The following is a 26,197-nucleotide window of genomic DNA, read 5'->3' as shown; positions in this document are numbered from 1 at the left end:
GGGTGTCATTTATCTTCCAGAGAACCACCAAAAATGAGAGAGAAAACAGGAGGCTTAACTTCTGTAGGGTTCATCATATGTTAAGGTTCAAAATATGCAAACATTAGTTTGAATAATTTCAATCACTTCAATATATGAGTAAAGTCATGGTCCTTATTACATATTTCTCATTCATTTGTATGGACCAGCAGGACCCTGTTATACTGCCAGGCAAGAGGATTAGACTTTCATAACTGTAAACATTAGTCATACATTTAAAACATGGCAGCATTCTGAACAGAGAATCAACCATTATATCAGATCAATTATAATATTGTCTGTGGATTGATTCCACCCTGAGCTGTGTTAGAGGGTGTTTACAACCTTTTTTCCTGTTCAGCCCACTGAGAGAAAAAGGGAAAGTTTTCCCTATGACTTCAGTTCCTGTTATCTGTGGCTCTAAGCCACTGATGATGATGTAATGGTAGAAGGAGAGTGTGCAAACCTACACACTGTGTGTGTGACTCATACACAAAGCTACATTCACACCTAGGAAACATTTTTCTTCCTTCCTCCTTTCCTTCCCCTCACTTCCGGTGATAACTGGGCCAGTGAGTAGCTGTGTCAGAGGTTTTTTTGTAATGCTTGAAATATCTTCAACATTGGTATTTAGGAATCTTAAAACCAGCCATGGATTCTCTGGACCAAATGAGCAAACAACAGTGTCATTCTGCGTCACAGTTCTCATACAGTCAAATGATTGGTGGGTAATTACACCCACTGCAGGCGAAATCGCCACTAGCGTGCTGTCATTGAATCTGCTGTGATCATCCTGCTCATCATCTTCATTATCTCACGTGAACTGTAACAGAAGAGCCTGCCCAACAGCAGTAAGATGGAGGTAGGCAAGACTCTTTATTTACACAGTGGATGCAGACGTACCTTATTTACCAACCCTGTTGCACATTTGTTTGATTGACCTGAAAATAGCTTGATTCTTAAATCCAACGTTTATGCAAAAGGATCGCGGTCAGCTCAAATAATCGGGATTATGTTTTCAATGTGTCAGGCGGGGTCTCAGTAAACATGTTGATCAGTAAAGACCTCATATAAACCCTGTTATGAATTCTGGCTCCATCTTTGCCTCTGTAGCTTAGTTCATTAACAGTTAGTAAAGACGCGTCCCGGTTCCTTGGAAACTGTTACCGAGGAAGCAGAGTCTCCTTTTTGTTTAGTGCATTTCTGAGCATGTGTTTGTCCTGGAGTTGGAAAAGAAGCACCTTGAGTGACAGAGCAGTGTGAGGGAGGGGGATTTTGCTGTTTGAAGCTGTTTTTCCTATGAGGTGATGTGCTGTGTAACATTTTGTTTTTTAATTATTCACCCAGGAAAGCAGAAAGAAAACTTTGGGGCTTTTGAGGTTGCTCAACTGTGGAAATCAAAAGTGAAGATGACCTCTGTCATTTCTTAGTTATCACCCACGTCCTCAAATATGTCCAGGTTTGTCAGGATTTACAGTGTTTTCCTTGCTTTAGAGCCACAAGCCAGGTGTTGAATCACTATTTTTTTGTCTCACACACACCCCTCATTTCAGCCAGCTTCATGTGTTAAGACAGTTGAGAAATCTAATTAGGTGTTTCCTCTGTAAGACAGTTTCTGAGAACATGAAGTGACTGTGAGGAAAGACACACACACACACACACACACACACACACACACACACTAATACACTCATGCTACCATAATATGTTTGTCATTCCCTTAAACCAGAAGCTAAAAAGAGGGCAGACAAGGCTTTCTCAGATGTAAGTAAATGTCTTTTCAAGTTAGTTGACTGTCTCATTTTTGTTGACTAGGCTTTTGTTAGTCATGAGTTTGACACACGTGCTGTTCACACGAGATGACTCTGTGTCTGAGGTCTATTTTAGTTTTCTAAAACTGACCAACATCCTTGTTCACATCATCAGAGAGGGATTAGTCATGTGATGTCACGTTCCTGTTTTATTACAGTCTAAAGGCTTTTGCAGAGACACTAAAAAAGACATACAGTTCATATCTTTACAACAGGAAGCCTCAGCCAACAAACCCCTCCCCAAGGCCTATCTTTCTATCTCACACACACACACACAACCCTCAGGGAGGCCTACTTCCTGTGGTTGTGACGAGAGCTTCCTCTCTCCTCTGCGCTCTGTTCCCCTTCTTTTAACGTCACACACGTGCAACAGAGCTCTGTGTGTAGTGAGAACGAAAAAGAGATGCACCACACTAACCCAGTTGTGTGTTGTCAGTCACGGGCCCAGATGTCTTGGTACTGAGTGCAGGAGACAAAAGGGACCTCATGTTTCCCCCCCCCCCCCCCCGCTAGGTTTCTTTTTCCACAAACAGATACAATTGTAGGCCAACTGTTTCTTGTCAGTGTGCCTTTGCCACTGGGGGTCCGGAAATCTACGTTTTCATTTCCTTTTTATAGTTAAAAACCAATGGAAAAAGAGGTGGTGAAAAGCTACATTGACAGGCGACCACAAACAACCGATGGGTTTGTGGCTGCTGCTAAAATGAAGCTTGTCACTTTAAAAACCTACTGAATGTTGAAATAATAAACATCCTCACCCCAACAGAGTTCAAATGTGAATGTTTTGAATCTTCCGCCACCTGTGCGTAGGCCTGAATGTAGATACAGTTTTAGATGGAGGAGACAAAGTATGAAAAATAAGAGCTTGTTTCTGACATGTTATGGGGTGCTGCTGTGGAGCATGAAGGCCTGGGTTTATCCGGGTAAAGGGTTTGGTTCAGAGCTCAGTCTCCTGAAAGAAGGGTTGTGCTGTTGGGGAGATAATCATCCATCATGGAGGTCAGATGCTTCTGTGTCTGTGTGCTGGAACAATGTTTGCTTGCTATGTCCTTGCCTTACCCACACTGCCCTGTGTGATGGCTAGGGCAGTGTCCTCTGATTTTCTTAAGAGTGTGACGATGTGGGCGTGTGATATACTTAGCCCGCATCACAGTCTCCCAACGGCTGGCAGACGCTTGCACACGCACAGACAAAATAAAATGTGTATGAGAGAGAGATGGAGAAGTCCTTGGAGTTTCCTTCAGAACACTATCTTCATCTGGGGCTGATTATGTAATGGCCAAATGGACTAGAGAGGGAGAGGGAGGACAGAACAAGAGAGGGAGGGAGACAGGACCATGCATGGCCTTTCCGTCATCCCTGGCCAGAAACTCATTGCTGCCAGATCTTTTTCCCTCGCTCGGTTTTCTGTTATCAGCCACTTCACCCTGCCTTATCTGGTCATTTCTTATCAGAAAGACTACAGTGACTTTACCAGAACAGTAACAATCTACAGCTGCCTGCCATCAGCCCTCCAAACATTTATTTGCTAGTGTTGTCATCCTCTGGGTCTTTATATGGTCACTTTCAGTCTCTCGACCCCTGTAATCAAATCATACATGGTTTTTTAAGAATTATAATTTTAACAATTGTGCCAATACATAGTTTTTGCAGTGTATGCCCCTACCGCCTCTCCTCGTCTGTCCTCAGTCTGTTTTCCTCTCATGGCCTCAGTGTGGTTGTCTGGCAGCCTGGGACTAGAGCAGGCCAGTGTTTGGCAAGTAAGCTGAGGGGGAATAAATTAGGCTACTGCTCAGAAACAGGCGTCATCTGAACATCTTCATTTCTGCCAATTGTTCCCCGCAGCTCATGTAAGTAGTAAGTGACTAAGGATGTTTTTCTAAGTACGAAGCCCCAAGCATTTGACTTTGGATTGTGTGTCACAGCGGATTCATTTATGTTAGTTGCCACAGAGCTTCTTTTTTTCCTTTTTAACTTTCTGGTTGATCTGGCTGAAGATGGTTGGCACAGCTTTGATTGTGTGCCAAACCTTCCTGTAGGCCTAGCTGATAGATGGATCTGCTGCCCCCAAAAAGAACAAACGTAACTACAACACACGGGGGTGTTGACAGGAACACCTCTTTGATGTCCTCTGTCGAGGTGGAAATTTCACTCGAAAAATTACCCGGGGGGGAATTTTTTATGTACCAGTAGATTGTGTTATCTATTTAGTAGAAATTGGGTATATGAGCATTACATACTGTTGCTACAGAAACCAACAAGACAATAACAAAGGTCTTACAGTTAATTTGACTTCACGCTGCATCTTGGTGGGTCAAACTACTGAGGTAAAGCAAAACATTTTGTTGCTCTGGAGTTATAAACACAATAACCAGACGTCATTATGTTCAACATAATCAAGGAAGTTGCCTCATCATCTGCAACTTGCAGTTTGATTATTCGTGGAACCTCCCCTGCAGCTCATCCTCACATCCTGTTTGTCTGTCTCAACACACTTTCACAAGAAACCCATGCGTCACACTTCATAGGAAGCAGATATTACATCACGAAGGCCGAGAAATTCCCGCAGTCGTCATCTTAGTCGGTGCAGAATCACTCCCCGGTCACCTGACTGTCACAGGAGGGCGGAGTTCAGGGCGAGCAGTTTAGGGTAAGCCCTCTTTCAGCGCGGTGAGTCAACGGGGGTTCCCTGAAAAACAAAATGAGTAATGCTTACACAACTTTCACCCTTTACTCAATACACATACAGTACTGATCGGCATAACCACATTTCATCACTTTGGTATCATCTGATAGAACCCAAGCTGGTATGTAACACTGTCTGCCGTCTGTGTACAATATCTGGTTTCAGAGTACTGAGTTTCTCACACTGTGCTGATGGATAGACTGTGAGCAATGTGATAGCCAGGGTAGCAACGGGAATAGACCGTTTGGTCACAACAGACATAAACACACACCCTGTATAAAAGTGGTAATTACAGCCTCGCCACTTTGTCCCTTTTTGCACTCACCAGTAACAGCTGGGCCATTATCGATTTTGCTTTATGTCTCTGCATTTTTCAAATTTTTAGAGTCTCCATTTCTCCAATATGCTATGTGTTTTATTATTTTACTATGTTTCCCCAGCCAACTCTCTCACGTGTGATAGTTGACTTAGCTAGCTCTTCCTGTTAGAGCGAGATCAGCCTTGTTTGTGTGTCTGGCTGCCTGTTAAGCTGCACACTTATTCTCACCATTTTGTGTGTGTGTGTGTGTGTGTGTGTGTGTGTGTGTGTGTGTGTGTGTGTGTGTGTGTGTGTGTGTGTGTGAAGAGAAAGAGACAGTGAGTGAACAAGAGAACCCCTCGCTCCCATTGTGACGGTCTCCCTGCTGATTTACCCCTTTGCCTCTGAGCCGTCTTTAAGTTGACAACACTGCTCTGAAACCAGGAGTCACCTCAGAAGTCAGAGCATCAGAAGGGTTTGGTGACGATTCTCTGTGTAGATAGCTTAGATAAGAGAAGCAGCTGGACAAAGAGGTTGTCTCTTCATGTTGAAAGCAGAGACCACCCCTCACCCTTATTATATCATATGCTTTGAGGCATCGTATATCATCATACCCCTGAGTATTGTGTTAAGCGTGGCTTCATGTTGTTTTTTTTGACAGCTTGACATGACGTTTTTTGTGTTCTTTGTCTTTCAAGGGTGAAGAGACCCCAGAGAGATGACTGGCAGCAGAAGCTGAGACATAACACAACTGTGAATCAATAACTTGGTGCTACTCTGAAAGGTAAGCTCAACATGAGTGTGTGTTTGTATCGCTTTGTCTTAAAGCAGCCTTGACAGTTAAATGGCAGCATATCTCCACTAAGCAGCAGAGCCTGGTGCATGATGATGCCTGTGAGAGGAGGAAGAGAAGGTGCTGTATGTGTGTCACTGTCGAGCACCACTCCTGACAAGCTAAAATTGTACAGAGTTTGAAATATCCCCTACTGGGCTGTAAATAGAGACAGAGAGATCCAGAGTCGGTGGGTGGAAGAAAGGCAGAGAAGAGGAAGGACTGCGTCTAACCAGAGCTAATTTAGGAAATCTGCTGGAAGAGTGCTGTGCTGAGCAAGACAAATGATTCATACTCTGTGTGCACGTTCTACATTATTATGACTGCTCTCAAAATGTTATGTTTGATATGTTCGTGACAAGTAATGGATAATGCATATGGTCAGGATAACTGCTTTTGTTGGGTGGTTTAATAACTCTACCATTAAAAAAAAAAAGAACGTGTTTCAAGTGTTGTAATCAAAGATAAGTATTGTCATCTTTACATTTGTGTCTTCTTTATTAGGGTTAAGTAAGATATTGTCACGGTCATCTGATAATCAAACAGAGATGGTTCTATGTGTAACGTCTTCAGTGCCAGGGGGTGTGTGTAACACTAGCTGTTAACAGCATTGGGAAATGTGTAGGTGCAAATACATTCCTCTCAGGTTTTGTCAGGGATCTCGTTTGTTGTCTTTTTTTAAAACCAAAGGTACTTTGAAACGCAGACTTCTTTGTATCTCAACACCTTCTGTCTTTTGGTGTGTGTGTGTGTGTGTGTGTGTGTGTGTGTGTGTGTGTGTGTGTGTGTGTGTGTGTGTGTGTGTGTGTGTGTGTGTGTGTGTGTGTGTGTGTGTGTGTGTGTGTGTGTGTGTGTGTGTGTGTGTGTTGTTTCAGAAAGTAGGGAGGGGAGGGAATTATCTCTCAGCTTCTTTTATGCGTTTTACCCTCAACCGCTTTCCTTTGTGTGGCCTCCGTGTATTTGTGTGTGTGGGAAGGTGTGTGGGCGTTTTCATGGCACCGTTCCGACTCTCCACTCCACTCCACCTCCCTCCATCCCTTCCCTCTTCTCCTTCTCCATCTTTTCTACTTAATCTAGCCTTCCATCCTGTTCAGACCGTCTGTCGCTGCTGCCCCCCTCTCCCTCTCCATCACGCCTGCCGTAATGAGATTAAACCTTAGTGTATCCACCGGGCATGCACACACACTTTATATATACACAAACACACTGCAGAGTGCTGCAGCGTGCGCACACACACACACACACACACACACAATCATCCACTTAAGAGAGAACACTATTCTCTCGCATGCACTAAATCAGCACAAGCCTGAAATGACTGTGTAGCTTGCACACTTGGCACCGCTTCCGACAACACACACACACACACACATATGCACACACTTGGCTTGGGATCAGTGCCACTCACTCTCAGTCTTTTCCCTCTGTCTCATGTTATCAGGACACCCATGGTAAGGATTACAGTAACCCCAGGTCTGTCCTCATAGGTGAGCTCCCCACTGAGCCATCTGGGCCACAGTAATAATCTGATCAGGACTCACTGACTAACTGGCGCCCCCTACAGGCTGACTGACTCATAGCTGCCACAAGACAAAGACGTTATCACTCAAGACTCCAAGCCTAATTGTATGCTTGGAAATAAAGTTAATGAAGGGTTTAAATCAGGCCGTAGTCACAACTCACGCTATATTTGTCCACCCTGCCCTCTCTGCTGGCAAGCTCTCCATCTCACACACATTCACACACTAACTAGCCAACACTATGAAGGGCACACTGGCATTTATTGACTTTTCAGTGTGTCTGTCTCTCACTTGTTCTCATTGTGTCTCTCCTGTTCTTCTCTCTCTGAAGCTGATAGGCTTTGGGGTTCCTGGTGCTAAAGACAGAGGCGTTGGTCAGTACAGTCATTCTCAGTGAGTGAGGCCCTCTCTGTGCTGCAGTGGAGGGCTTCACACACTCGGCTAGTCTGGTGAGTAGGAGCTCTGTAATTCACTGTGTATGATAACACTTCATACTGCTGTTCTATAAACTTAAAAATGAATATTCTCTCATTATATTGTAATCTGAGTCTCAGCAACAGCCTATACTTTCAATGTGCTAAATTGAAATTGTAGTGTAGTAACTTTTTAGGGTAAGCTTTCAAACTCTGTAGTTGCAGTGAGAAGTCTTTTGACCACAAGTCCACCCTAAATACCACAATATGTGAAAGGAATACTTGTAATATAACAGTGATTTTAATTCTATTTGTCAATAAAGTCAAGGATGGGCTAGAGATAATGTGTTCTGTATGAAAGCGTGTGAGTAAACTACATGTTCCCTCTGCAGGCTGGATGCATCACGCAGTAGAGCAGTTTGGCGGGCGTGGCACACGGGACTCCTTCCCTCTGGACGGACTCAACCGGGGACCATGGTCTCCCGTGGGCGGCCGCGCCTGGCAGCCACCTGCGAGGTCTGTCGCCATGACAAACACAAACACAAACTTTGCTGTGCCTCATTTTAACTTTCATCCATCAGCCTAAACCTGTGATTAAGTTTTACAGCAACACTGAAATAAAAGCTTAAACGCACTAAACAATCCCGAGAGTTCTCTGACTGGAGTGTGTGTGCTGTTACTCATCAGGTGTTCGCCTGGAATGAACCAACACCAGCTCCTTTCCCATCTACCTCCTGGTCCTATGGGCGGACTCAATCATCCCAGTAAATTATTTGGAAATGGGTAAGTCATGCACAAAGACATCATTCGTTTAGAAAGCAGCCTGGGGGAAATTCATTTACAGAAAAAACAACAATAAATATTGTTAAAACCATTTTTGTCTATCCAGGCCAATGCGTGGAGGGGAGAAGCTTGAGCTTCCCCAGCCAATGTTACCAGGTGTGCAAAGGGAGCAGCAGAGGCCTCCTCATCATCATCTTCACCCTCCACCCCCCCACAGAGCGTGGGAGCAACTAGGTCATCAGCTATATGATTCCCACCTCCCTCCTCATGGACATCCTGGCGTGCCACTGCCCAATGAGCACTCACTTCGTCTCCATAATGGCGGCTATGCAGGCAGCGGCGGCCCACCCTCCAACCCCCATCTACCCCCCAGCAGGTCAAACCAACTGCTGAAGGTCAGTGACAGTGACACCATGGTAGTTAAATCGTTTTTCCCTCTTTAAATCAAATAGTAAAATAATAAAGCCACTGTCGTTTGTCCGGGGTTCTGCTTTTGGACTATCCTTGATTTGTTTCCAACAAATTAAATTCTAAGTACATTGAAACATTTCATATTTGTTTTGTACTCCAGATGTGCTACATACAAACTTTTGTCATGACATAAACTTTATCTGGAAAGAAACAAAAGAAAAAGAGCCTAATGATCCGTCTGAAGCCCCTTCAACAACAGTTAATCAAACAAGAATGATTCTATGAAAGAAATGTCTCCAATAGCTGTGTTTGTGTGTGCTTCAGTTTGGGGGTCCTCAGGAGCAGCATGTTCCCCGGGGTCCACCACTGCTGGGAGAAGAGATGTGGGCTCAGGTGCACCAGGTAGGAGCTCTTTAATTGGCTATGATCATGTTTCATCATCCATCCAAACAACATGCATACCTACCACAGTCTCTGTTCTCGCTGTCATATCTGATGCAGCCATACCGTTGAAAGACATATGCCTCTCTGAAACACTTTTTCTGTCCACAGCAGAGGGGCTACCAAGGGAAGATGCTCGGGGGTCAGCTGAAGAGACCGGGCCCTCCGTTGGGAGAGCACTCTGTCATCCAGCACACCCCTCCGCCCTCCATGCACCCGTCCTCACGCCAAGCTGCAGAGGACTGTCCCAGTCCCAACAAACGGAAAAAGAGTTCAGATCAGGTATGGAACCGGAGCAAACAGTATTTCATCTGTTACACCAAAACAGCCGCAATAATTGGATCTCAAAGACCTCAATCCTAGATTGTTTTTCTACAATTGAGTTTGTTCTTGTGTATCAGATATTTGGTTGGTAGACATCGTAATGTTCCACTCTCTTTGCAGGTATCCCACCCCGGGCTGCAGCGTTTCCCTGTGCCAGGCCAGTCTTTGTTATCTCAGCATCAGTCATCAGCCCATCACCTCCCTCCAAAAGCTGCCTTCTGGAACCCCCTTCACAAAAACAACAGCACTCCCTGGCAGCCCCAGATGTCTGAACGCAAAAATCCACAATCACAGGACTTCCAGCTCCGAACAGTAAGAGAAAGTCCCTTCATTAGAGATATGGTTCCTGGAGCAAGAGGTTAATATTTTCCTATTGACCACAGCCAATGGGAAAAGTTTTATTGGGTTGAGTGGTGTCATAAAAATGTATGGATCCTGTTGGCTGTCTGAGCCTGACGGGGTATTGTTTGCTGGGCTGTAAATCACACCATGCCCAAAATTGATTTCCCGTGTTTTTGTTGAAAGCAGCACTGATCCTTGTTAGTCTTTATTACTCTAATGATCCATTGTTGCTTTGTTTCTCAGGAAAACAACAAACCAGGAATGGGTTGCTACGCCCAGAAGTCCTCCCCTGCCTCTTCCACCGCTTCAAACCTCTCCCCTCCACCAAACTCCACCCTGGGAAGCTACAACCAGGGATGTGCCCCTCAGCTCCAGAAAGACGCATTCCAACCTCAGGCTGTAAACCAGCAGTCCCCTCACTCCTCCTACCCCAGCCCAAGCTCCAAAATGGGGCTCCTGGGTCCTCACAGCCAGAGAGGCCCTCTCATCGGGGGCCAAGGTGGCAGCCAAGCTACCTCTCACACGGCATCCACCCCAACCAGGGGAGACAGAGATCAACACCCACACGCCCATTTGTCACCAGCAAACCCGCCTGCAACCAGCAGCAGCAGCAGCAGCAGCGTGCCTTACAGCCACTTCCAGCCTCATCCAGGGCTGGGGCACAAGGGTCCTCCTCCTCCTACTCCTGCCAGCAGCACCTCAGTACCTCAGCATCTGCAAAGTGGGCCCCAAGAGGCCTGGAGATACCAGAGCAGGCCCAGCAGTCACTCCCTAGTGAGTATCAAGCCCCTTCCCACTTACAAAAACCCCCTGCTAGCTTGTGTGTTAAGTGTGGGTTGCATACAAAAGCTATTGATTTTCAGGACAAATAACACGGCAGCAGTCACGTTATCTTTATATGGGTTTGAGCTCCGTGATGGAAACATGACATCCTGTGGACATGCTAGTTGTTTTAATAGCAGTTTGTTCTTCTGCAGTTAGTCTTAATATGGAGCAGCAGATATTTTAATCTGATATAATTAATAATGAATTGTTCTGTATGTGTTTCTTCAGGAGTCGGGCATCTACAGGCCTCCAGGACTGCTACCTCAGCGCCAGCAGAGCCACAATCAGCTGGTGGACAGTCGGGGTCCAGGTCCTACACTGCACCACCATCATCATGTTCTCCCCCCTCCCCTAACCAACTCCACCCGAACACCTGTCATCACCGCCAACCTTCCCACATCCCAGGCATCCTGCTCCATCGGTGGTTACGGCAACAACAGGAGCTCTGCTGGTGTAACTATGGCTGCTGTCTCCACGGTGACCACATCACCCCCAGCTGGTTGCCCTGTGAACAATGGCAGCAGTAACAGCAGCTGGCAGAGAGGAAGAGAGCCGGCACCCCTAATCTCCACCCGTGGCATCATTGGCCCCACCCCTCAGCTGGATGCTCTGCTGCAGCCAGGATGTCAGAGAGGCCAAACTGCCCCTGGAAACCAGTCTTACCATCAACAGGGACTCAACAAGGCGCGGCCCATGAAGGGGAAGGCGTCATATTACGCTCAGGCAGAACTGGAGAACCCTCCATTTTCTTCGTCATCGTCTCTGTTCTCCTCAGGACACCAGAGGACAGGGGACAGTGTGATCACAAGCAGACTTTCAAATCCTCTTCCAAGCTCTCCTCACACATACCGCTCAGCCCCTTGCTCCACGGCAGCTCAGCCATCCCACCCAGCCCTCTCCTCCAGACCGGCTCGTCAGTCAGAATATGCCCTGACTCAGGCCTACCCGCAGCCTCCTCCTCCTCCTCCTAACCTCTGTCCCTCAGTCCATCGAAGAGGCTCTAGACAAACTGGATGCAGAGCTGGAGGGTCACATGCAAGCTGAAGAGAGGAGGAGCAGGGATAGAGAGGATCAAGTGAGGAAACTGAGAGAAGAGGAGAGGCGGAAGAAGGAATGGGAGATGAGACAAAAGCGGGATGAGGAGAGAAAGAGGAAAGAGCTGGAGAGGCAGGAAGAGGAGAAGAAGCAGAGGGACCTGGATAGACAAGAGGATGAGAGGAGAAGGAGAGAATGGGAGAGACAGGAGCAGGAGAAGAAAAGGAGGCAAGATGAAGAAAGGAGGAAGAGAGAATCTGAGAGGCTCGAGGAGGAGAGGAAGATGAGAGAGAGGGAGAGGCAGGAAGAGGAGAATAAAAGGAGAGAATCAGAGAAAAAGGAGCGTGAAAGGAAGAGGAGAGAGTGGGAAAGGCAAGAGGAGGAGAGGAAAAGAGAAGCAGAGAAGCAGGAGCAAAAGAGGAGAGAACTGGAGAGGCAGGAGGTAGAACATAAAAAACAAAGAGAGTCAGAGAGGAAAGAGGAGGAGAAGAAGAGAATGGAGCAGAGGAGGGAGGAAGAACTGAGCAGGGCAAAAGGCAAAGAGCAGACTGCAATGGAGAACCTGGAGAGGCTGCTCTCCGGAAACAATTCTTCAACACCCCCCCCTCCTCGTCTATCTTCTGTTACTGCGCCTCCTTTAGGTCCCTTGCCCCCCAATGCCCAGATTTCACCCACTTACCCCTGGCTCAGCCGTGGGGGTGTGCTCCCTGCACCACCAGCCCTAACACCCCCCACCATCACTCCAGTAGAAAGGCTGCGGCCGCCCCCCCTTACACCTCAGACAGAGTATGCCAGAGAGAAGCAGAGGCAGAGGGAGATGTGGAGCAACAATAGCGGAACGACATTCAGTCCCTCATCGACACACAATACCTCAGGGATGATGTACCCCCACAAGCCCCCGGCTATGCAAGCCGCGCCCAACCAATCCAAAGACTCAGTCAGGGAGCGAGAGAGCAGCGTACCGTCTCTCCCCGCCTTTGCCCTCCGAGAACCCCCCAAACTGTATCAGGCCTTTCCAAGAGAAAGCCTCCCACAACCTCTGTCCTCGAGCTCCATGAAGGGAATCCTCAACCAGCCCGGGACAGGGAGTGGTTTGGAAACAGGCACAGACTCGGCCCAGTTTGAGGAGGAGCCCTCCGAGATGTCCACGTTGCTCCCTGATGGTCTGGCCAACATAATGGCCATGCTGGATGAGTCCATCCAAAAAGAAGAGGAGATGTATAACAGTGAGAAGACGGGGTCCACAGGTCTTCCTGACAACTTCAATCCTAGTGTCCAGCCTATCAAGAGCTACCTGTGTGCCCCAGACCTCATTCCAGCAATGAAGAACCAGCCCAACCAGGAAGACTTTGGATCCAATCCGCATGCTAGCCCCCCTGTGCTCAGTCGCCAAGGCTCTCTGGCTTCCCCTTGCAGCCGGACGTCTTCTCTCAACGAGGAGGATGAGGAGTACCAGAAACCTTCAAATGTCCCTCTGAACCCTAAACGGTCAGCAGACACGGGAGTGGGGAACACCAATTACCGCCACAGTGACCTGGCTAAACTTTATGGCCTCCCTGAGCAGATTAAAAGTGAGGCTGATGAGGAGGAGGAGGATGAAGAACAGTCTGAGACACCATCGTCTTCTCCACCACCTCAAAGACCCCACCTCCATCAAACTGGTGTTAACAGCATGTTCAAATCCCAAGCAACAGTCCTAGAGAGTCAGAAGTATGCTTACCGTGGTGGGCCTTTTGGGAGACCCCCTCCCTCAGCTCTGCTTGGGGTCAAATATTCCTCTTCACTGTCGCTGGGCCCGGATATCTGTCGCCAGCAGCAAGGCAGCTCTCCCACTTCAGATCCAAGCAATCCACCATTCAGTCCCGCTGTCCCACCCCTAAAGTCCTCCCCCCCGCCACTCGAAGACAAGAAACTAAAAATAGAGGATGCTGATGTCTGGAGAGATGACGGATGTTCAACAGGAGACAGGATAAACTTCACCAAAAAGGAGAGTATTTCTATCATAAACCCTATCAAGGTGGTCAAGAAGGAGGGGCAGCTGACCACCATCTCTGGGTCTTCTCTAGCTGAGCTGGGCAAAAGCTGCGAGGTCATGCTTAGTCGACAGTCCCTTCCTAACAAGAACTCCATCGATAAATCCGATAGCCATATGAAAGTGGAGGACAGACACAAACCTGAGAAAGTTAAAGAACACAGAGACAAAGACAGGCACAGGGATAGAGAGAGGGAGAAAGATAAGAAGAGGAAGCACGGCCACAGTAGCAGCAGGAAGCATGAAGACAGGAAAGAGAAGAAGAAGCATAGAGAAAAGAGAGAGGAGATGGCCTTGTCCTCTTCTTCATCATCATCGCCCTCCACTCATTCCAGCTCCAGCCACAAGCGGCACAAGGACGGCAAGAAGGAAAAGAAGGACCGCAGAATTCTCGGCGACCTCAACCTCCAGAGCAAGGATGGCTCTGAGAAGAATCGGGATCGCTATGACGGCGACAAAACAAAACGTAACGAAGCATCCGGCACCAGCTCCGCCAGTGAAGGAGAGCATCCTGAAAGGTCTTCTGAGGACAGAAAAGAGTCTGAATCTGGTTCCTCACTGGGTTCAACAGACTTCTTGAAACTGAAGGCGCTATCAGACGGGCCGCCCAAAGAGCTGAAGATTCGCCTCATCAAGGTGGAGAGCGGGGACCGGGAGACGTTCATTGCCTCTGAGGTGGAGGAAAAGAGGATCCCACTGGAGGAAATCACCATTAAGAACAGTGCCAGTGAGGTCATCCGGTCCTGCAAGTAAGTGCACTTTAGGATGCCGTTCTAAGGATCGTGTTTTGCCTGTGCCACAAAGGCATTAATGAATCTCATGCCTAGTCAACCAATACCGTTATTTATTTAAGGTTTTTTCCTTCTTAAATATCCTATAAATCTTGTCTACTCAAGCACTGTTTTTATTAAGTCTCCTTATACATTTAAATGCCAATTCACAGTTTAAGCTCCAGAGGACAGACTGGACCTCACACTGTATGAGTGTGGGATACTCCTGCATGCTCCATAGCGCATTTTGAGGACTTTATTGTTAATATGGTGCAAGTATGCGTACCTGATACACTGTCCATCAGGAAGGAGATAACAGTGCACAAAAAATGAGCTTTCGCAACAATATTTTCTAGTGATTTCACTGGTGTTTCTGTTAACTACGTTTCTAAATGACCCGTGAGATATTTCTACAAATTAAATTAGGCAAACGCAGTATATGTGTTTAGCAAAGAAGATTGACCCATCAGCCAGTGTATGTGCAGTATGGGAGGGTAGGTTTTGTATCTTCATGCGCTCTTTTTCTGTTGCAGGGGAGCGAGAGTGAAAGAGAAGTTCAGAGAGTCATTTCTTCTCCCAGCCTTCTCTGTGAAGCCCATCATGCCCTCAGATGAACCCATCCCCAGAGAGAGACTCAACCCTCCTACACCCAGCATCTATGTATGTAAACACTGTGTCCACTACATCTCATACATAAACTTCCTTCAGATTTTATTTGATATAGTTGATCAATTATATATAAGCCAACAAAAGAAAAGTTTGGATGGCTCTTTAAAGTGTATTCAGACCAAATACATCAGCAACAGAACGGTGTGTGTGTGTGTGCGTTTGTGCCTGCGTACTCAACATGCCTGTGCTGCCCTCTTGTGGTGATTCATTGTGCATGGAGACACATTTTCCTGTAGCTGTTTTTCATGTGTGTTGATCTGACTTGCTTCTCTGTAGTTGGAGAGTAAGAGGGATGCCTTCTCCCCCGTGCTGCTGCAGTTTTGTACTGACCCCAAGAATCCTGTTACGGTCATCAGAGGCCTGGCTGGATCCCTACGACTCAGTAAGTTAACACTTGTGCAACTGGGATTGAATTTATTTTCTTGCAAAACTTTGAACCTCAAGTGACAAGACAGGTATATATTAGCGTCATTTGGCTGTTATGTGCCTAATATTCCCTGTCATTATCTCTAGACCTTGGCCTGTTTTCTACAAAGTCACTGGTGGAAGCCAATGCAGAGCAGTCGGTGGAGGTGAGGACTCAGGTGCAGCAGCCCGCTGATGAGAACTGGGACCCTACTGGGACAGGTCAGACATGGCCCTGCGAGAGCAGCCGCTCCCACACCACCATCGCCAAATATGCCCAGTACCAGGCCTCCAGCTTCCAAGAGAGTCTGCAGGTAAATAACGCTTGGCTCTAACCCCATTCCTTACTTGGGTTAGAGAAGTGGGAGATCCGTGCTTCTGTTTTGCAATCCTGCTGATAACTTGTAATTTGTGTCTTCAGGAGGAGAAAGGCAGTGATGATGAGGATGATGAAGATGAGAAGGAGAAGCAGCCAACCACCAGCTCTGAAGCTCCAAGCAAGGACAGCTCTAAAGAAAGCAGCAGGTAGGGATGTTGTTAAGAGACAATAAAGTATACTTAAACACTCAAGTGATTTGTAACTTCTAGTAATACTTCATGTTCTATTGTTCCTCAGTGCTGAGCAGAAATCAGTTGGGAAGATTATCAAGTTTGGCACCAACATTGACCTCTCAGATCCCAAGAGGTGAGCATCTTCGACATAGCAGCTATATTGACATACATAAGATTCCAAAGCTGTTCAAATACATGTGCACTAATTAAATGGCCCTCTAGTTGTAACAAGAAAAGCTTCTTTGGCAAATGAAAGTGGGTGGAACAGTTCTAACCTGCTGTCCCTGTTCAGGTGGAAGCCCCAGCTTCAGGAGTTGCAGAAGTTGCCGGCATTTATGCGTGTAGCATCCAGCGGAAATATGCTGAGTCATGTTGGACACACCATCCTCGGGATGAACACAGTCCAGCTCTACATGAAGGTCCCAGGAAGCCGGACGCCAGGTAAGGGCCCCTTTTATAATGGGATAGAATACATTTTTCTTTAAGTCTTTAAGAGTTCAAACATTTATTAATCACAAGGTCATTACTGATTTAATACATAAGAAATATCATTATGTATGACAGAGGATGTGATTTCCTTAACCACAGGTCACCAGGAGAACAATAACTTTTGCTCAGTGAACATCAACATCGGTCCTGGAGACTGTGAGTGGTTCTCTGTCCATGAAAACTACTGGCAGGCCATCAATGACTTCTGTGAAAAGTGAGTATCTACACATTAAGCTCGCATATTTCAGTTTGTTTAATTTATGCTAATTCTAACAGTTGCTAACACACACATCGCAGTCCTAACACAACTTTTGCCTCTAGGCATGGGGTGGACTACCTGACAGGGTCCTGGTGGCCGGTGTTGGAGGACCTCTACAAAGCCAACATCCCTGTGTACCGCTTCATCCAGCGGCCAGGGGACTTGGTGTGGATAAACGCTGGAACTGTTCATTGGGTTCAGGCCGTCGGCTGGTGCAACAACATCGCCTGGAATGTTGGACCACTCAATGGTAAGGAGTGCAACTTCTACTTAGCAAATCCAACAGTAGTAAGAACATTTTGAAACACTGTTGTCATGTGTAACTGCAGCTTACCAGTACCAGCTGGCCCTGGAGCGGTTTGAGTGGAACGAAATAAAGAAAGTCAAATCCATCGTCCCCATGATTCATGTGTCCTGGAATGCGGCCCGCACTGTCAAGATAACCGACCCAGACACCTTCAAGATGGTCAAGTGAGTACACTGTGGTCACATCCCTGCAAAAGAAATGTTAAAGATAATCATTTATCCCTAGGTTACAATTCAACTTGAGAAAGTAGGCATTTATGTAACAATACATACATAGAATGTGAACTGAAAATAAAGTGCAAACTTTATATTAATGTTGGTATCTTACCTTCCTACCAGACACTGCCTACTGCAGTCCATGAAGCACATCCAGATCCTGCGAGATCAGCTGGTGGTCTCAGGGAAGAAGATTTCCTATCAGAGTCGGGTCAAGGACGAGCCCGCCTACTACTGCAACGAATGTGACGTGAGTAGCCTGTTTCTAACTATTACACACATGCACTACAATAAACATTACCTTAATCTTTGTCATCATATAGATGGAGCTTTGAACTCCAGACAATTGTGTTAAAGATGTACTTTAAATGGATAGTAGTGAACAAAACAAGTATCTGTTTTCTGTTACAGTTGGAGGTATTCGATTTGCTGTTTGTGACAAGTGAGAGCAACAGCCGAAAGACATATGTGGTTCACTGTGAGGAGTGTGCACGTCAGCGCAGCCCAAACCTGACCAATGTGGTGGTGCTGGAGCAGTACCGCATGGAGGAGCTCATGACCACATACGACTCCTTTAACCTGGTAAGGAGACGACTACCTCTATTCGGCTTTCCTGCTGAATTTTGTTCAGGATTTAATAGTGCCACTTGTTCCGTTCCGACTTGAAAACAATAAAGCTGATAAATGTCTTGTGTGTGTTGTCTCACCAGGCCTCCTCCCGGTGACAGAGATCATCTCCTGCGTCTCCTCAGCCATAACCAAAACTCCTGCAAGCCAGGAAAAAAGACACAGGTTCACTTTGGTTTTCAACTTACCCTTTCATTTTTGCTACTACTTGCCGAACAGCCAGTTGAATAAGTTTACTCATCATTACTGTTTACAAAAAGAAATACCACGCCGCCAATAAAATACCAGTTTACTCTCAGATGGTGCTTTTAACCAGACACCCTGGTAACAGAACCAGGGGGCAGTTGGTGCTGCCGTTGAACAAACTGCGGAGGGTAGTTGAGTTGGTGCGTTTCTGTTGTTGTATTGAATACTGAAATTTGTACATGCTGTTTGCAATTTTTGTGGGGTGCTGTCTTTTTTTAAATAATTTATTGTTATGTTGTTTTCTAAAACTAGATCAGCCTAGATATATACCACATTGGCCTTGTATTTAGAAAAGAGAGAAAATGACAAATACTAATAATAAAGATATGAACATTTTTCTAAAGCATTAAGAATTTTAAAAAATACAAATGTTTGGAATGCTTCAAAACATACGGGTTTTAACGACTTCAGTTGTTTTGGGTGGGGATTTCATTTTGTCTTTCAGATTCTTGTATGTATTGTAAATCTTGTGTTTGTATTTCCTCAATCACCCGTCAGGTCTTTTTTATTTTCTGTATGGATACTCTTTGAAGAAAGACAAAACTCATTACCATCTGGTGTTGTGTGTTTTTTTACTTCTGATTGTTTTTGTTCCAATTTGCAGACTTTGGATTTATTTTCTTTTTTGGCATTGTACATTTAATTTAAAATGTTTTCTCTATTTATTGGATATTAATGTTCTCCCTTTTTTAATAGGGTTGTACAAGGTTGATATTTTTTATGGTGACCGATTCCTCTGTAAGAATTGAAACATGGGGGTTGTGTGTCCACAGGAGTGGAGGTTGCTGTTTGTCTGGTGCTTGCCTCTAATGACTCCTGCCTTTTTCTCTTGGTATATATTATATAATATCTTTATCCTGAAAATAACACCACCTTTCCTGTAGACAATAGGCACACTGCTCACGTAGAGAAGATGACTAATGGAATGCTGTGTTTGTATGCTCGTTGAGGAAAAACATTTTTTTCCAAATTGTTTTTAGAAATGGTCTTTTTTTTTTATTATGTAGGGGGCTTTTAGACAAGATTTTATGATATTATCTGTTGAATATGATAACGGGATAGATGGTGCTAAATGTTCAATTTGAACAACTCTTTCTTTTTATCTTCTTAAAATGAGAATTCTATTTTTACTGTTGCAATATTACCTTACCTTTTCTTCTCTTTGTGGTCATTTATTTATAACTGCACTGTTTAGAGAATTCACAGACACACACACACCAAACTGAGCCAGACATGTCTTAAACACTTGTGAATTTGTGTGACATTACAATGACTATTAATAAAAAATGCTTTTTGATAAATCCAGAAATGATTGGGGGACGTCTTTCTTTTTTACCATATGAAATAGTTATTTCACATTTGATACCCAGTTTCTTTTTTTTTTGTCTTGTCTGCTTTGAGGGGTTTAATGATGGCACTATGTATGTATTCTGTGTAAATGTTTAGTTTTATGTGAATTTTACTACTGACCACAAATGCTGAAGAGGGATGAAAGTCATTTCAGCTTTTTCTCAAAGATGGATTGTTTTTAGGAGAGATTCCTGTCCATCCTTCAGCAAGCACTGCTGCTTGTCTACAAATGCCAAAAACACTATACTATAGTATAGTATGTTGTTTTTAAACCGAGGATAAAGACTTTTCTTGGGTGCAGTTAAAAGAAACATAAATACAAATCATTGTACATCACATGTTACTTTACATACTATTTAAATAATAAAGAGTTACAGATAATTGTAAGGTCATAATAATCAGAATTGTATGAAGTCAAGTTATGGGCCACAGGGGTAGCAGAAGGACAGAGCATTTCTGGACGGACACAAGGAAATCCTGCTTCAATCCACACCTGAAGACCACCTTTCCGTCTACCCTCTGGCAGTCAGGTGATGATCAGGGTGAACTGTTTTCCCTCCACAAAAAAGCAGTCTCATCAACACCATATGGTTGTTATCATGTTGAAGAATACTTTGAAGTATGTTTATGCTGCTTTTGCTGAGCATGAGGAGAAAGATTATTAAGTGACTATCTAATTGTAGTGACAAGTTCCCCAAAGGGGATTTCATGCAAACTCCTGAGAGCAGTGACATAGAAGCCAAGATAGACACCAAGACTTCTTCTTTTTTGCCAACAGGGAAATAATAAATAAATAAAACACATTCAATGAATGACAAGTCCATATACTAATCTAAATGGGTTCCTTACCTTTTACATTAAACCATCACGCTGCATGTTGACATCAAAACTAATGTTAGACGTACAATTATTTGTAGGGGCATTAAGTTACATACATCTGTTTACAGTTTCTATATAAGCACACAGAAAGAAGAAAAAACAGAGCACTGGGACCACAGTACTGGAAGAAAACAAACGAGCTCAAAGCAGAGGGGAGTGGCCACAAAAAAAAAGATCTGGATCCGACAACACTAATATTTAGTTCATGCTCTGATCTTTTATCATTCAACTGATAACTGCTTTCATGATAACTTCTTACTTCATCTTCCTTTTCAAATCCTGTATTCCAGAGAATCCAAGCTTTTATCTGAATGCATTTTTATTTCATAATACATCAGTAAACAGTGCAGACTGAAGTCTCATGTTTAGCCTCACAACATCTCATATCTTTTATATCATGTTATAACAGTAAAAATCTAGCTTTGACGACTGCTATAATAAATAACCATTTGATCCTCAAAAAGTAAACTATTGTAAAATTACTCAAACACACACACACACCAATCAGGATGGACACTTAGCTGCCCATACAAAGTTTCTTCAGTCACTTTCAGCAAGATCCAAACCAAATCTTTATACAGCCTAAAATTAACTAATGCAGCTCAACACCCAAGAGTTTCTATTGAAACCACATGGATTGGTCATTTGCATTTTAAAGTTTTGATAAGTACTTCAAGATGTTTTCAAATCAGAGAGGTGAAGTAGCACTCGTGATAAACACTCGAAAGGACTGTCTCAGAACGTATACATACAGACAAAATAAGCTTATAAAATGGTGTCTAAGAGTTCAACTAAATCCTAGATCCTTTAAAAACATAAGCTCAATAATAAAGAATCAACAAAACATTAAATGGAGGTAAGTTTCATTTGTCCATTGCAGAGTCCTGTCCACATTCCGCTAGACATCAGACTATTACAACTGAAAATACTAAATGATTTGTCTGAATGTGTTTAGAAAGCAACAATGTACTTCTCTGTTCGCTTAGCACAAGTATTTCCTTGCCTTCCCTATTTTTTCCTGCTCTCTGAACTCATCTTTCCAGGCCTGACAGTGCATTGACTCTGGCCATAGGCCAATAGTTGCGAGCGGCCTGCTTGTCCCTGAGCAGAACCAGATCTCCAACCTGAAGGTTTCTTCGGGGCACTGTCCACTTCTGTCTGTGCTGCAACGAAGGTAGGTATTCTCGACTCCAGCGGGTCCAGAACTGGTTTGCAAGGGCCTGGACTTGCCTCCATTGTTTTGTGTACAGGTCTTTGTCGGAAAAGTCTCCGGGGGGAGGTGGAACCCCCGACTTTTGTGTGAGGATCATGGATGGAGAAAGTATGAAGGGCTTCTCGGGATCCGTAGACACAGGTAAGAGTGGGCGTGCATTCATGATCGCTATGACCTCCGCCATTAGTGTGCATAGCACTTCATGGGTCAAGCGAGTGTTTTGCCGTTGAAACATTGAATCGAGGATTCTTCTGGCAACGCCGATCATACGCTCCCAGGAACCTCCCATATGAGAGGCGTGCGGAGGGTTGAATTCCCAGTCAGATAGTTCAGAGGTAAGCTCTCTAAGGAGGGCTCTTCCCTGGATCGTGACAGGTGCCAGTAGACCCAGGGGATCAAAAATACTGTTGACTGTGGATAGGACTCCACGTCGAGTGAATGGTTTATCCACGGTTGATGCAGAGTAGGTGAACGTGTCAGACGTGATCTCCCACAGTAGACCTAAGCTCCGTTGTGTGGGTGCAGTTTCTCCACTTAAATCCAGGTCTTTGACGACTGGAGCACAATCTTCCAGTGGAAAAGCCTCTGTGACTTCTGGACTGTTTGATACGAACTTGTGCAAGTGCAGGTTTGATTCTGCGAGAGAGGCCTGTGTTCGCTGGAGGAGGTCGATGGCTTTGGCTTCAGATGGTAGGGATATTAGGCCATCATCCACGTAGAAGTGTCTTTCTACAAACGCGACAGTATCGGCTCCATGCTCTCGTGAGCCCTCTCTTATGGCTCTTCGTAGCCCATAAGTTGCAACAGCAGGAGATGGTGAGTTGCCAAAGACGTGGACCTTCATCCGGTACTCAACAACTTCCTTGTTCACATCACTGTCCTTATACCACAAAAACCGGAGGAAGTTGCGATGGTTTTCGTGCACTAAGAAACAATGAAACATCTGTTGGATGTCTGCAAGAATTGCAACCCTCTCTTTCCGGAAGCGTAAAAGCACTCCAAGGAGGGAGTTGTTGAGATCGGGTCCAGTGAGGAGCACGTCATTGAGGGAGACGCCGGAGTACTGGGCACTGGAATCAAAGACAACCCTGATCTGATTGGGTTTCTGTGGGTGATAAACCCCAAACGTTGGGAGATACCAGCACTCCTCCCCTTCTGTCAGCGATGGTGCTTCCTCTGCATGTCCATTTGCAAATATCTTCTTCATGAATGTCACGTACTGTTCTTCCATTTCTGGTTTTCTTTTCAAGGTTCGTTGCAAGGATGCGAACCGATTGACTGCCTGCCCTTTGTTATTTGGTAAAGGCTGGCGTAGTTCTCTGAAGGGCAGTGGGGCGACCCAACTGTTAGCTTCGTCTCTGTAGACGTTTGTGTCCATTATCTTCATGAAGATGGTGTCTTCCACTGATGGAGCAGGTTTGTTGTCGTTCCCAGTACGGTTGAACACTGTCTGTCCTAGCATACTCTCTGGTGCTGTACCAGACCTGTTAAGGCTACGGGGCGTCTCCTTGACATGCATGAAGCTTGTACAGGGTTGAAAGATTGAGTGGCGACCGCTGTCTAGCACGTTTGTCTTGAACGTGTTGACTGTTGGTTTATGTACATTACCCAAGCACACTTCTCCTATCACTACCCAACCTAAATCCAGACGTTGGGCAAAGGGGGCATTATGCGGTCCGTTGACCTGCTGCCTTACCTTGTGTGCCCTAAGGACATCTCTTCCGAGCAGCAGTAGTATTTCTGCCTCTGGGTCCAGTTCAGGGATGTGCTCGGCAATGTGATGGAGATGAGGCTGATGAAGAACAGCTTTCGGTGTTGGAATCTCAGACCGATTATTCGGGATCTCATGACACTCAATGAGTGGTGGGAGAGAAATGAGCACTGTGCCATCCAGTGACTCGATTTCGAATCCTTCTGCCCTCTTGCCGGATGTTTCTATGATGCCGGAGCAAGTTCTGAGATGGTACGGGAATGGTTTGCTCTTCACACTGAACAGCTTGAAGAACTCTGGTCTTGCTAATGAGCGATTGCTCTGGTCATCCAGGATCACATAGGCTTTGATGGCCATGTCCTTTGAACCCTTGGGGTAAAGCTTTGCGAGACACATCTTTGAGCATGAGCGGCTCCACTGGCCTGGACTGCAAACTTCTGTGCAGCTTGCTCCAACGACAGCAATGTCGGGATCGTCTTCTCCCTCCCCGCCGTACTCTCGTGACGGTGAAGGAGCCTTGACGGTTTGAGGAGGTGGGCCAGGGTGCATGGCTGTATCATGACTGGTGCTGTTGCATTCAAAGCACTTCACAGAGAACCTGCAGTCTTTGGCAAGGTGAGAGATGGAGGCGCAACACTTAAAACATATTCCTTTCTCTCTGAGGAAGGCCTTTCTATCATCGAGGAGTTTATTCCTGAATGTTCTACACCTTTTAAGGGGATGGGGTTTGTTATGTAACGGGCAGTTCTTGTAAGGGTCGTTGGTTGTGGAAAGATCCGTTTTGTGCACTGAGATGGGTTTGTTGGTGTTAAAGTTCCGTGAAAATGGTTTGTCAGGTTTGGTGGGTGTTGTGGTGCTGCCTTGATGAATGAAGCTAGGGTCGCTACGCTTTTTTGCCTCGTAGCTAACAAAGTTGCAAAAATACTCGAAGGGGGGGAAACGCCCGTCGCTTCCTTCTTTGTACCGTGACCCTGCGGACACCCACTTCTCCTGAAGCCCGTAAGGGAGTTTGTCCACGATTGGTCCTATCCCGCGAGAGGTGTCCAGATAGGACAAGCCGGTCAGATATCCATCTTCTTTAGCACCTTGGATCTCTGCAAGTAGATCCCCAAGCTCACGTAACTTCAAGTGATCCTTGGCTGAAATCTTAGGAAAGTTGTCCAGGCGCTGGAACATTGACTTTTCGATGACTTCGGGGGCAGCATAAGATTCACGCAACCGTTCCCATGCTTTGTCTAGAGCCAGATTGGGGTTGTTGACATGCACCGATCGCATGCGTTTAACCTGTTCACTAGATTCTTTTCCAAGCCATTTGGTCATGAGGTCCAACTGTTGGGTTGCTGTTAGGTTGACTTCGTTGGCTGAACTTGAGAAGGAGGAGTACCATGCACGATAATTCTCGGGCTTGTCATCAAACTGGTACAGCCCTGAAGTCACAAGGTCTCTTCGTACCAAATACTGTGCCAAAGGCTCCCCTAAATTGGACGTGGGTGTGCCAGTTTGAGGGAAATGTCGTGGAGTATACGACGGAGCATGAGCATTCATGGTGGGGTTGGCTCTACTAACCTTAGCCTTTGTTTCAGTTTTAGTTGGGTCAAATAATTCTGGTGGAGACGGTTGATTGATGTCTGCATTTTCCCTGCTGACAGGTTGTAATTGTGAATCGTCTTCCACAGGTGGATGCCATGATATGAAGCTGTCATGTGACCTTGCTTTGAGTGAGGGAGCAACGGGTAAGGGTGAGGAAGGAGAACGATTTTTAAGGCTGATCTGGGATAGAACGTATTCACTGGTGCGTTCGATTTTCCCCTTTTCGGATTCAGATTTCCCGTCTTCGATAACAGACTGCATCGCCTCTGCGTCTTCCAACACTCGAGCTGTCACTATGGCTGCGTCAGCTTCTCTATGAAGGGTTAGCACTTCCAACTCTGTGTCTAACCTTATAGTTTCCAATTTATTTTGAGCGTCTCTAGTAGCTCTTTCTGCTTCTCTAGCAGCCTTTTCCAATTTTAGCTTAGCCTCCTGGCTGGCATATGAAGCTCTCACCTTTGCTGCTTCTGCTTCAGCCCGAGCATGGGCTGCCCTTACTGATGATGCTGATGTTTTGCTGCTCCTAGCACTGCCGACAGCCGACCTGTTGCTTGTTGCCATCGCGACCACTTCAAAACATCCAATGCTGCCTTTTCACTGTAGTGTTCTCGTGCAGTGTGTCGAAACTCTGACTAAACACTGAGTTAAACCGTAGCCAATGAGACAAAGTCGTAGTAAGCTTGACCTTTTACTTTCACTTCTTCATCAACAGACGGTGAAAACTGCAAATACAATAATACAAAAATATTGTGTCTATTTATGACAACCTTATGACTAACATCACGTTATGCATAGTTATAAATAACAACAGAAACTGTCCAATACTGAAATGAGGCATTCTGATTGACAATTGCATCACTTTTTAGCTTGTATACAACACATCAAACAGTTTTTCGAACTAAATCCATCATAATATAACATCTTCAACATGTCCTTTAACATTCAAACAACTCACGGCATTGCCACTCTGATGCCTCCAAGTGGATGCTGATTGATTATGTTCCGATGCACATGTCGGCCATTCTTTCTACCCAGCTAAGTTCAACAGGAAGATCGCCGGAAGAGACTGAACCGGAAGTGACTAAACCGGAAGTGACGTCGTCGCAAAAACTAAAACAACAAAATAATATTAATTTTTACATTA

At 45.4% G+C, this 26,197-nt stretch overlaps 1 protein-coding gene across 1 annotated transcript in view; it reads left to right on the top strand.

The window, feature by feature from the left end:
• The window catches only part of kdm6ba (lysine (K)-specific demethylase 6B, a), a 45,125-nt gene extending 25,506 nt beyond the window's left edge, over positions 1–19,619 (top strand). Inside the window, 23 exon segments of the mRNA XM_063900391.1 lie at positions 5,512–5,597; positions 7,497–7,614; positions 7,971–8,094; positions 8,266–8,361; positions 8,468–8,756; positions 9,097–9,174; positions 9,325–9,495; positions 9,658–9,849; positions 10,123–10,653; positions 10,933–11,673; positions 11,675–14,520; positions 15,075–15,201; positions 15,487–15,592; positions 15,724–15,929; positions 16,037–16,140; positions 16,232–16,300; positions 16,460–16,608; positions 16,756–16,870; positions 16,978–17,165; positions 17,245–17,386; positions 17,561–17,687; positions 17,849–18,019; positions 18,148–19,619. Coding sequence (XP_063756461.1) covers positions 7,976–8,094; positions 8,266–8,361; positions 8,468–8,756; positions 9,097–9,174; positions 9,325–9,495; positions 9,658–9,849; positions 10,123–10,653; positions 10,933–11,673; positions 11,675–14,520; positions 15,075–15,201; positions 15,487–15,592; positions 15,724–15,929; positions 16,037–16,140; positions 16,232–16,300; positions 16,460–16,608; positions 16,756–16,870; positions 16,978–17,165; positions 17,245–17,386; positions 17,561–17,687; positions 17,849–18,019; positions 18,148–18,162 — 6,582 coding nt within the window. The 5' untranslated portion in view covers positions 5,512–5,597; positions 7,497–7,614; positions 7,971–7,975 and the 3' untranslated portion in view covers positions 18,163–19,619.
• The last annotated feature ends 6,578 nt before the right edge of the window (positions 19,620–26,197 follow it).

The sequence above is a fragment of the Eleginops maclovinus genome, chromosome 14 (genome assembly GCF_036324505.1).
Source record: "Eleginops maclovinus isolate JMC-PN-2008 ecotype Puerto Natales chromosome 14, JC_Emac_rtc_rv5, whole genome shotgun sequence".
Classification (NCBI taxonomy): domain Eukaryota; kingdom Metazoa; phylum Chordata; class Actinopteri; order Perciformes; family Eleginopidae; genus Eleginops; species Eleginops maclovinus.
The sequence above is the reverse complement of the archived record's forward strand: the minus strand, read 5'-3'. Positions and strand labels throughout refer to the sequence as shown.